At 39.9% G+C, this 11,778-nt stretch overlaps 1 protein-coding gene across 2 annotated transcripts; it reads left to right on the top strand.

The window, feature by feature from the left end:
- Positions 1-2,225: 2,225 nt before the first annotated feature.
- ELF3 (E74 like ETS transcription factor 3) lies at positions 2,226-11,509 on the top strand. Of its 2 annotated transcripts, XM_081324098.1 has the most exons (9): positions 2,226-2,336; positions 3,901-4,071; positions 4,802-5,023; positions 5,779-5,856; positions 5,977-6,099; positions 6,446-6,538; positions 8,310-8,408; positions 8,961-9,156; positions 10,411-11,505. In XM_081324098.1, exons 2-9 carry the CDS (start codon positions 3,909-3,911, stop codon positions 10,514-10,516), a joined length of 1,080 nt encoding a protein of 359 aa, XP_081180224.1. In that variant the 5' UTR covers positions 2,226-2,336; positions 3,901-3,908; the 3' UTR covers positions 10,517-11,505. The 2 variants fall into 2 exon arrangements, with proteins under 2 accessions (XP_081180224.1, XP_081180225.1); XM_081324099.1 differs by lacking the exon at positions 2,226-2,336 and having other exon boundaries at positions 3,903-4,071; positions 10,411-11,509.
- Positions 11,510-11,778: the final 269 nt, after the last annotated feature.

The following is an 11,778-nucleotide window of genomic DNA, read 5'->3' as shown; positions in this document are numbered from 1 at the left end:
TAAGCTTTTCCCCATCGTGGCATAAAATATCTAGGTGATTAATGTTTGTTTACTATATGGAGCTGCCAAAGCCCCACATCCCAAGGGGTAAACCATAACCGACTGGTGATCCAATCGTGACAGAGAAGTTAAAATCTTCTTGCCTTTAATCCAAAGGAATTGCCTAGGGATCAGCAGAGATATATCTATTTCAGTTATCACTTTTGTTAAGAAGAATGCTTTTGTTAAGAATCAGATGGAAGAGCTGCCCTGCCTAACCTGTTGCCTGCGCAGTGGCACCAGAGCACTGGGGCAACTCTCTTGCCAAGCAACATTCTCCACTTGACGTCAATTGGGTGTGGCGGGAGCATTGCCAGTTGCTCAGCTAGCTAGGCAAGTTGGTGGGCTGTCTCAGTTTCCACCAAGCTGTACCTGCTATGAATGCAGAGTTTGCCCATTAATACCAGCTTTCAGTCACAAGACGTTTATCCAGCTCATCACAATCTCACACAGCTGTGAGACAAGTCCATGTACAAAGGGACATAATCTCCCGAAATTCAATGAAGTTGTGGCTGTTTTTACCAGGAATGGTTAACTGCCTTTTGCCTACAGTATCTGTAACTTGTTGGTTAATTTAAGATCTACATGGATTAGAAAGTGTTTGTGTTGATTTCAGAAAAACTTCTCTCACATTTCTTAGCCTGACTGTATAAGGCAGTGCCGGCTAAAAGCTTCCTTATGTGTCGCTCGGAAAAAACATTCTGCAGTTTTGCCTGGGATGACAGAAGGGGGCAGTGGCACAGCAAAGAATAAACACCAATTTACTGTCCCAGCTTCCAATGTCTCTATCAGTAATATGGGGTGAGCTGTGCTGAATGGAGGGGGGGGGAAAAACTCCCCTACATTTAATCCTACTTCCTGTTTCCAACCCTATAGGAGGGTCAGCTAATCTCTCTGGGAAATCCACAAACCTTACCTATATTTGGTTTTCAATTTTATTCTCATCGGAAAAAACCTTGCTGAAGTTGACCTTACTACCTAGTGACTTCATGGACATATCCAATCATTTTGCTAACAATAATGTAAACGTGGTTTTGAAACTGCCTTCTTTAGGACATTTTGTTCACCTCCACAGACTTCTGTTCAAACACTAACTATATTCAATTCTGCTTAGTTCAGAGCAGCTGAAAAATTGGACACTCTGTGCTGCAGTATATTATAACGCCATAACATTTGCTTATATATCTGTTACAACTAATTATACAAGCCTGTCTCTCTGAATTTCTTCCTCTTCATACAAATATTTGATTTATCACTACAGTGGCATAAATGTCTTCCATATTAAATTACTCCCTTTTTTCTTCTGGAACAATATGGGGGGGGGGCAATATAGAGGTTAGAAATCCAGCATGAACTCAATTCAGACTTGTGACAACATTTGTTAGGAAATAAGACCCCTTGGGGTCATTGGCACTTGCAATCTCATTAAATAGTCATAACATAAGGGTGCATATGTCACTGATAGCAAAGTAAAGGGACTTAGTTTCAACTTACTGAAACCCCATGGTTTCCAGTAAAAAGCATGCCCTAATTCTATATATAGGTAAGATAATTAGTTTAGTCATACTCCACTGGAATTATTTCCAGGTAAATGTACCTATAATTGCACCCTTAACATTGACAAAATGTTGTTTTGTCCTTAAACAAGAAGCCAGATTTGTTGTGGAAAGCTGCACACCAGATGTTGGAAAAAGTTTGACTTCAGCATTTGACTGCGAGGGATTCTTAGACAGTAGCTTTGTGAGCCACCTTCATGTATGGATTTAGCCTTTCCTGATCTATAATGTGCTTGTCACATTCAAACCCTACCTGATGCCGTCCACTGGAATGGCAAGTGGTAACTGCCCCCATCAAAACATTTATATAGCTCTATTCTTAGCAAGTGAGGAAAAAGTAGGGTGGTTTACTGCTTTGATGAGCAAACAAACACAAGTGATAGGAAAGGTAGAAAAACATCATCCTGAGTGAAACTGGCATAGGCCATGCCAGGGCTTCTCTGGTAATGATTAAACTATCTGCCCAGATTTCCCGGCAAGGTAGGCTGGCATTGACCCAGGTGGCACATATGCAAATTCCCTAGGCAGGAGTTGAGTACCTGTGCTTGGAATTCCCCTAGAGGCGGAGATCATGTTACAGGAGAGGCGCCCTATAAAGGCCCAGCGATGGGGAGGGGCTGAGTTATACTCAGGAGGGGATAACAAATACCAGGGCACAGGTGAGCAGGAGCAACTGAACACTCTCTGCTACTTTTTTAGTCAACTACTGTGTGGATTAACTGCTGCTGCAGCACCTGCCTGGTAGGTACAAAAGGAAGATGGTATATTCAGTTTGTGGGTGAACAGAAGGATGGATGTAGAATAGCTGTGTCTGCCTGGTATTCAACTCCCGTTCTTGTTCAGGATGTTGTGCCAACATCTGAAGTGCATTTTATTTAGTTCCTTATTTGAAGCCTATATATTCAGAGCTTGTGCCCTATTCCACAAGCTTCAGAGAAGATTCTGAGTGCATAATCAATTCGTGTATCTGATTGCCTGGCGGTGGAACCAAAATGCCTGATCAAAGAAGCTTTTGTCCTGCTCCAGTCAGTCAGTTTTTCTGTTTTATGGACTCAGATGATGCTTCCAGGCAAATTTCCTCTCTTGATTCATGGAAATGTACAGAGGATGTAGAGTTTGAACCTTTTTCTCCTATGTTTTCCCATTGTTTTCTCCTTCTCTTTCTTTTCTTTGGGGGTGGGGGAGTGACAACAGTGATGGAATAGCTGCACAATATCTTTGGATGGTTAGGTTCAGAAGCATCCAGAAAAAATATCTAGTTGTTTAGTGTATACCATCATGCAATTTGCAATTTTTGGCAAAGGAAGGATAGGCTGTGGCTGGTTTCTCTGGCAACTTTCTCCTATATTTGATGTATTTTCAATTTTGCTCTGCGGATCTCAAGGGATGGGGCTCCCGTCTGACCTGGAACTCTTAATTCTATAAGCAAGATGAAGGGTGAGATAGGGGTTAGCAAGTGATAAATGATAATGCTTGAAAAGTTTAAATTTAGGTTAACAAAGTTCAAGAAATAGTTCATTTCTGAGAAAGCGGAATCTTTTCTCAGATAAATGGAGAATTGTTTTAATTTGATAAGAGGATTGTTGAATGTATGCTGTCTGATAACAAAACAGGGACCATGCTTAGAGATTAATTTTTCACGGAATGTGGGTTAAATGTTTATATATATAAATGAAGGTAGAGGAATCGCCATCCAGGAAAAATAACTTTAAAATGCAATCCCTGAAAGTTCATATTATTAAAGAATTTTTGAAGTGATAATTATTTTCCTGCCCCTCTTTTATGTTGTTGCTGTATTAGCCAAATCTAGGGAGCAGGGATGGAAATGGGATGGAATGCAAGTGTAAAGTTTTTTCCTGTGGCTTATCCAAGCAAAAAAGTTAAAACACTAGTAAAATGAGAGTTGTGATATTTTTTAATTTGTTGGCAGACCACTTTGTCTAGAACATCGTCCTTCCGTGAGAAGGCTTCCCCTTGGATATTGTTGGAAAGATCCTGCTCGTTAGGGTAGCTGTTCCTTACTTGGTGATTTCTAAAAATGCTTGATTACAGTCCCACTCATTTGGAATGGAGTATGATGGGCGTTGTAGCCAATCTTACCTAGAGGGCACTAGTTTCGGTGAGACAGTGCAAGGATTTGAAAGACTGTTGAAAAGAACTGAAGAACTAGGAGCCAGGAGTTGCTATCACAAAACAAATATATGCAAAATGTTAATGAAGAAAAAAATGCAGGTAATTAATGCTCCCACATGCTCATTCTGTTCTCCATTTCTGTCCAAATCTAACAGTTTCAATTTTCTGACAGAAACTTCCATGGCAGGATCTTGTGAAATCAGCAACCTTATCTCTAATTATATCAGTGCCATGTACCAGCCAGAGGAAGCCCCACCAGACCCTGATCTGCTAACCCACCTTGTTGAAGATGACAACCTATCTCTTGTTCTGAGTAATGCAAGCATGGCAACTGAGACAACAGGTAGCTGTCCATAATCTGATGGTGCAAGGAGAGTAGGCAACTGAATAAAAGAAAAAAAAATAGGGCATTTTATATCTAGAATAGATTTTGGAATTCTGTTTTATTGGTCTTGGAGGTCTAACTTTCTGTAGCCAATGGATTTCAATGCAAAGTATTGCACCCTTTACTTGGGGAATTTGAATAAGCTCTTTAACTATTGCTGTTGAAATGCTTTGAACATTTGTCGTGTTGTATGCAAATTATTATGATGATCTGGAGGGCAACAGGTTGGGGAAGGCTGGCTTAAAACCTTGCAGAGCCAAAAGGTCAGTTGTAATTTCTCTATACTGCTTTTCTTACCAGTGAAAAGCTATACACATGGCCTTCTATAAGTCAAAGGCTACTGGAGTAAAGGAACAGCGCCACCAGTATTGTGGCAGTTGATCATATACAGTATTCTAATGGAGGCATGGCTGGCTGCACAGAGAGCTGAGAAGTTTCTGCCCTAAATGACCTCATTCCAGATGGGAGGGGCACCTTCAGAGATAAGGGAACAGGTGACAGGTGTACGTGTTAACCCAACCACAGTGACTAAGCAAGATAAATCCTGTGCGTAAATGTACCGGCCGCACCCTGTGCCGCTCAGGCAGCAGTGTTCCAGGGGCTGGGCTGGCACTAACAAAGCAATCACCTGTTCAACTAAACCCACTCTTCTCCCTCCCTCCCCACCTCTCCCTTCTACCATTCTCAGGCAAACCAACATGGTATGGTGAGATGCCACACAGCTGGAGCAGGTCTCAGGTGCTGGAGTGGATCAGCTATCACGTGGAGAAAAACAAGTATGATGCCAGTGCCATAGATTTCTCCTGCTGCAACATGGATGGCTACACCCTTTGCCAATACACACGAGATCAGCTGGGACTTATCTTTGGCCCCCTTGGGGATGAGTTATACGACCGCTTGCATGAGACCGGTACGTGTTGGTGTCCCCCTCTCCTTTCAAGACAGAAATACATTGGTATTCCTCCTGTCAACTCTCCATTTTGTGAGGCAGAAATGCAAAAATTGAGAAAATGAGGTGGGTTATTAAGTGTAAAAACTAAATGACAATGTCCATACCTCACACTAAATTAAGGTTTGCTGAATTATATGTTCTTAAATAACACACGACTGAATATCACATTAAGCCACAAACAATTCTTTACAAAACATAACACATCTCATAATGGATTAGTGTCCTACACGAAACCAGTCTATTTCACTGAAGCAAGGTATTCTTTAGGAAGAGAAGAAGTCTGCGGATTTACTCTGGACTGGTAGCACTTGCTACCTTTTCTTATTGGCTTCACCCTGATGTCTTGCCCTCACCCCCATCCTCAGATTTATAGGAGAGAAGGAAACTTCAAGTGCTAAATGAAGTGACAGCAGGTTGTATTACTGTAAAGGCAACACATTACAGCCAATAAAAAAATGAAACAGTCCAGAAAGCATCATAGAAATTAGTTGTCTACAAGAGTAAAATACCTGGTACCTGTCCCCGATTAATCATTATTTATCAGGAGTGAATCTAAATTTCCAGAAAAACACTGCCCCTATTTTATTTAATTTCCCTATAAGGAAACAATGCAACTTTTAGTTTATCTCTGAATGAACAAGGGAGTAGCACTTGGTTTATAATTCAGAAATAACGTATTTTTCTTTCCCACACCCTTATTGTGTCTGTTTCAGATGAACTTGGCTGGATCATGTCAGTCCTGAGGACTGAGGATGTATCACAGGAGGCCCTTCTGGAATCCAGTCCTTTAGGTGAGGGGACAATGAATGGCTGCTGTGTCTTGTGATGGTTCCCTGTTTACATCTGTTTACATCTGCTTTTATGAATGTGCTTAACCCTCAATTTCTCTCTCTTCCCCCCCCCCCCCCCAGAATTGGGGAACTCATGCAGCCAGGACTATCTGGAGGAAATGAAGTTAGCAAGCATTTTTTCACAGCCAGATCTTGGCTACATCTCTGGAGCCATGTCACCAGACAGCTCTGCATCTCTAGCAGGTACTTTCTTTATGTTCCACGAATTGCTGGTGTCTTTTGCCTCCTGCAGATTGCAGCTCAGCTACCACAGGAGGCCTGTTGGCCTTAATAGATCCAATTTCCCCATCACATTCACTCATATAAGCAGATTGCAATTTGTTCACAGTTTTGTTTATGGAGGGGGGATATTTGTACCTAATATCAGAAATATCTAAATTCTAAAAGGGGAGTAATAGCAAAATATAAGTCTTTTGCATAAATAAATAAATAAATAAATCCTCAGGATCCAGAACATTTGACAATCATGCTTGATTTCCAGAGCTGGTATCTAGAATAGAGATTTCAATTTCCTTTCCTTTCTCCTCAGGGACAATGTCTCAGAGCCCTCAATCTCAGGACTCCGGTGGAAGTGATCTAGAACTTGATCCCATAGACATAAAGCACAGCAACTTTTCTGATGGTGAGTTAAGACTGATCAACAGGATTTCAGATATGTTTGCATAAATGCCTTTGTTGCTAGGTATTTTGCCAGTTGAATGGCTGGAATCTTCAAAGACAAACTAGTGAAGAGGAAGACAAAAGAACAGGAAGAGTAGACAATAGATCTATTGCATAAAAACAGAACAAATATGAAGATAAAAAAAGAATAGAATCATAAGATATCCAACAGCTTAATTCTATAAAATATTAGAGCTAAATATCAGTACAAAGTAACAGAGTAATCTATGCATAAAGGTAAAGGTAAAGGTTCCCCCACACATACGTGCTAGTCATTTCCGACTCTAGGGGCCGGTGCTCATCTCCGTTTCAAAGCTGAAGAGCCAGCACTTGTCCAAGGACGTCTCCGTGGTCATGTGGCCAGCATGACTAGACGCCAAAGGCGCACGGAACGCTGTTACCTTCCCACCGTAGTGGTCCCTATTTTTCTACTTGCATTTTTACGTGCTTTCGAACTGCTAGGTTGGCAGAAGCTGGGACGAGTAACAGGCGGTCACTCTGTTACGCAGTACTCAGGATTCGACCCGCCAAACTGCCAACCTTCTGGTTGACAAGCTAACTTACTGAGCCACTGCGTCCCTAGAATCTATGCATATTCAGAGTCTATTCTATTATTATTGTGTGAACAGAAATAACATACCATTGCTATATTTAGATATGAGAAAAGGTTTCTTAATAAATTTTGAGCACAAGCATTTAAAATCAAAATCAAATTCTGAATGTTCCAAAACTATTGTCTGCTAATACAAATCCCTCTCAGCAGAAGTCAGTAGTTCTGGGGAAAGACTTCTACAATACAATTAGGAGACCAAATCAAATGCCAGTAACACTGCTAAAGAAAAAAGGGGTCAGAAGCAATGTAATGAGATGTCACATACATAGATAAAATTGACTTAGAAAATCCAAGCAATAATTGTTCTGCACTTCAAATTAATGCAACTACATATAACTTCTTTTCTCCTACCCTAAACCCTTTCTTTTAAAATAAAAAAGCAGTAATATAAGGCTGTAGTTCTAAAGATCTGAATAAAGGCTATTTGTTTAGTTTTGTTTTTGTACTTAGAATAAGGCACTGGTGGCTCTTTTTGGGGGGAGAGGGAGAAATGGTGGTTTAATTTTAAATGAGGAACCTGCCTAAGGAGAAAAAATAGTTTCCTCATTTGTGAAATGTCCAAGGTTTTTCATGGAAGATTTCTGTTTTAAGAGAAAAGTTACATATAATTGCTTTCTAGTTGTTCTAATGTTGTCCTTTCCAGCTCTGTCCTGTTGTACTTTAGTCAGAGTAGGAGAGCAATTGACCTAGAAGCTGATCGAGTGTTTTCTGATTTTGGAGAATTCTATTGCAATCCATTTTTTTAAAAATGTAGAGTGGATTTTTTTTTAAAAAAGCACAAATACTTAATGAAACTCCTTCCTGTCAGTTAAAGATAATAGAATAATGGAAAGCATGATTGCTAGAGGTGATGAGTCTTGTCCCATATTCTTGACTATCTGGATGAAAAATTTTGGTCTAGAAAAAGATGGTGGCCATAGGATGTTATAATGGGGTAAGGGATCAGGACTTGATATCTCAGATTTACGCTGGGTACAGTTTCTGGCTCTGATTTGCCATACTGTCTTCTAGGGGCTGTGCTTGAACTTTCAAGTTCACATAGGGTAGTTATAGGAATGTAGGGTATTGGGGCAAAAAGTTCAAGTGCATCTTATTTTTTTTCTTACATGGCACTATCTAGAATATAAGAAAGAAGATCTTAAGAAAAGGAAGAGGGGACGACCAAGGAAGATCAGCAAGGACAGCAGAGACTGCCTGGAGACTAAAAAGAATAAACACTGTAAGTGGATAGCGTATAATATATGAGCCGGATGTTCATGATATTTGGCTAGTGAATGCAAACCAAATTTGTGCATGCATTTCCTGCTCAGATTATATGCTGGTTAGTGAAATAAGGAGATGATATTTTTGCAACTGCTTGACTTACATATGCTGGCCTGTTAACTTCAAGTTCTGAGGCAGCTCGCTCACTTGGTCCATTAGGATAGATGCAGAAGCATAATAACTTTACTGGTGTCCGTATGCCTGTCAGATATGTCAGAGTGGAGCAGGGAATTTAAACACTGATCAACTGTATAATGCTTGAATTATGTCATTTTGCATTATAGCTCCTTGTCTTTCAAACTCATTAAAAGCATCTCAGTTATCTGATTATCTTCTGCCTCCTTGGAGGTACAGAGGTTTCTCAGAAACACAGTCCATTTTCTTATGCAATGATTCCATAGCCCTGCAGTGGAAAATCTTTTTTGCCCAGTTTGGAAACCTTTCCTGCTTGCAGTGTCATTTGGACAGATGAATGATTTAGCTGTCTTATTTCCTTTTTCATAACCAGCACCAAGAGGGATCCATCTGTGGGAATTCATTCGGGACATCCTAATTCATCCTGAGCTGAATGAAGGTTTGCTAAAGTGGGAAGACCGTCGAGAAGGCATTTTCAAATTCCTGAGATCAGAGGCTGTAGCCCAGCTCTGGGGACAAAAGAAAAAAAATAGTAGCATGACCTATGAGAAACTCAGCCGTGCCATGAGGTATCTATCGTTATTTTTTTTATACTGACCAATAATCTTCATAATTTTAAAAATGTCATGTCGCTCTGTGTAGGAGATATATTACAAGAAATTAAAAGCCAACAAGTTCTTAAAACTCAACAATGAATAACACATTAACATTTTGTTAAAAGGTCTACAAAAATACCACTACTCCTCAACTTACGACCACAATTGAGCCCACAATTTCTGTTGCTAAGTGAGACAGACTTACAACTCTTCATGCCACAGTTGTTAAATGAATCACTGCAGATGTTAAGTTAGTTTCATAGTTGTTAAATGAATCTGGCTCCCCCAGTGATTTTGCTTGTCAGACATGATCCCAAGACACTGCAAGCATCTTAAATATGAGTCAGTTGCCAAACTTCTGAATTTTGATCACATGACCATGGGAATACTGCAACAGTCATAAGTGTGAAAAATGGTCATAAGTCACTGTTTTCATGCCATTGTAACTTTGAAGGGTCACTAAATGAACTGTCGTAAGTGGAGGACTGCTTGTAATATGGTCTGCCTGAGAAAAAATATCAACAAAGTTAACAAATACAAGCACTATTATTATTATTATTATTTATTAAATTTTTATACCGCCCTTCTCCCGAAGGACTCAGGGCGGTGAACAGGGCATATCTTAAAACTACAAAAGTACAAAAGTTAAAAAAGAATTAAATTATTGCCCACAATAAAAACAATAAAAAATATATATAAATATTAAAACCCTAAGTGATTCCCCATCAGCACTACAATTCTTAGTAAGGGGATAGAATGAAGAGGCAACAGGTTAAACATACGAGCATATGCTATTGTGGTGGGACTCCCTTTTTATGACTACAACTGTTCATACACTCAAAACGGGGTGGAAAGCTTCATCTATTAAACCTTAGATCAACTGAGCATATCTATTACCATTTTTAAAAAAATAAACCCAAACTTTGGAGAAAGGGACAGAAATCAGGTCCTATGTTCTCTGCCGCTGTAATTATAGCAGTGTCTCAGTCACATAACCACCCCAGCCAAAAGTAAAAAAAAAACCAAAAGTATGGCTTCTGGTCACCAAAAATTGCAATTTCTTCAATAATAAATTCCAAGCATTTGGATTATGGAAACTTGACTCAAATCTACATCCATTATAAAACATTTTAAAGAGTTTGGCCTTGATTTTTTTTTTGGGGGGGAGGGGGAGGAGAGGTAATCCTTGGGGCTCTCCTTTAAAGACTTTGCTATCTCTTCTCTCAGGTACTACTACAAACGGGAAATTCTGGAACGTGTGGACGGCCGGAGACTTGTGTACAAGTTTGGGAAAAACTCCAGTGGTTGGAAGGAGGAAGAGGTGCGAGACTAGAGCTAAACAGCCACAAAAGCCTCCCATGGACTTGAATGTGGCCCACTCTTACTTGGAGGCCCCCCCTCTGAGGACAGTGGATTGTCATGGGCCCAGAACTATGAAACTGCTGTCTGAAGCAGTGTGTTGTTAAAACTCCAGCCCTACATGGGGCAAAGCGTGTATGCTGGCTCCCAGAAGGGAGTCCAACCAATTACAGCTGATATTTTGGCTCAAGTAGGTTATTGTGAACCGTTATTATTTTGTTGCAATTGGAATTTGGCAGCCTCCAACTCTGAATTAGGATTACAATGCCTTCGGCTGTCTAAGACTGTGCACAAAGCTCATTGAGGCAGAAGGAACAGGCTGTTCTTGGCTATTCCTGGAGGGCCATTCCCAAAACATCAAGTAATTTGCTGATTGGAGGTAAATGCTGTGGCCAGCTATTTGCAGGAAACTCTGTTCTGACACTGTTCAACCATAACATAGGAATGCTGATAAGCCTCTCTACTTTGCAGAGCCAGGTGGACATGTAGTTTCCCATCCAGCAACTGACTGTTTACCAGCAAATGTTCCTGTTTAACAGGCAGAAAATTGGCAACAGCAAACCTGATATCATTATGGATTTCACATCAATCCAGAGAGCAAGGTTTAGTAGCCACAGATCTGATTCTTTTCCAGCTGATTCAGTACATGTGTGTCTAGAAAGGAAGAACTTTTTTCCCCTAGAAATTGCTACAACTTTCTCTATGAATAGCCTCTTCTTGCTCTTAATTTATATGTTTTATATATATATGTGTGTGTGTGTATGTGTGTATATAATGTACATAGATATCTATTTTTTTCATAACTAAGTTTGTGTGATTGTATCAGGAAGCCCTGGGCTTTTTCAAAAACTGATGATTATTGTTGCTAATATTCAGCTGGGCTGAACAAATAAAAAATCTTTATTTTGAAATCAAAAAGTGTTTGTAAGATGTTTGCATCTGTTCATTGGTATCTCCAGGAGAGTCCTGTGTGATGTACAGGCCTCCTGCTTTTTAATAACAATTAACCAATAAATATTGCTTTGTTGGTTTTTAATTCTTGTGTGCTGCTTGATAAATGATAAATATGCATCACCTGGGGGAGCAGTGAAGAACCAAGGTTGGATTTTTCTTGCTATAGAATTGAAAGGAAAGAGAAAACCTATTTTTACTATTGATATTTAAGAAAGATGACCATTTAAGCATTATTTATTTGTTTGGATATCCTAGATTACCGTTTCCTAACCTGAAGAAGTT

The sequence above is a fragment of the Vipera berus genome (assembly GCF_964194415.1).
Source record: "Vipera berus genome assembly, chromosome: 3".
In the NCBI taxonomy this organism is placed as follows: domain Eukaryota; kingdom Metazoa; phylum Chordata; class Lepidosauria; order Squamata; family Viperidae; genus Vipera; species Vipera berus.
This window is presented reverse-complemented; position numbering and strand designations above follow the sequence as displayed.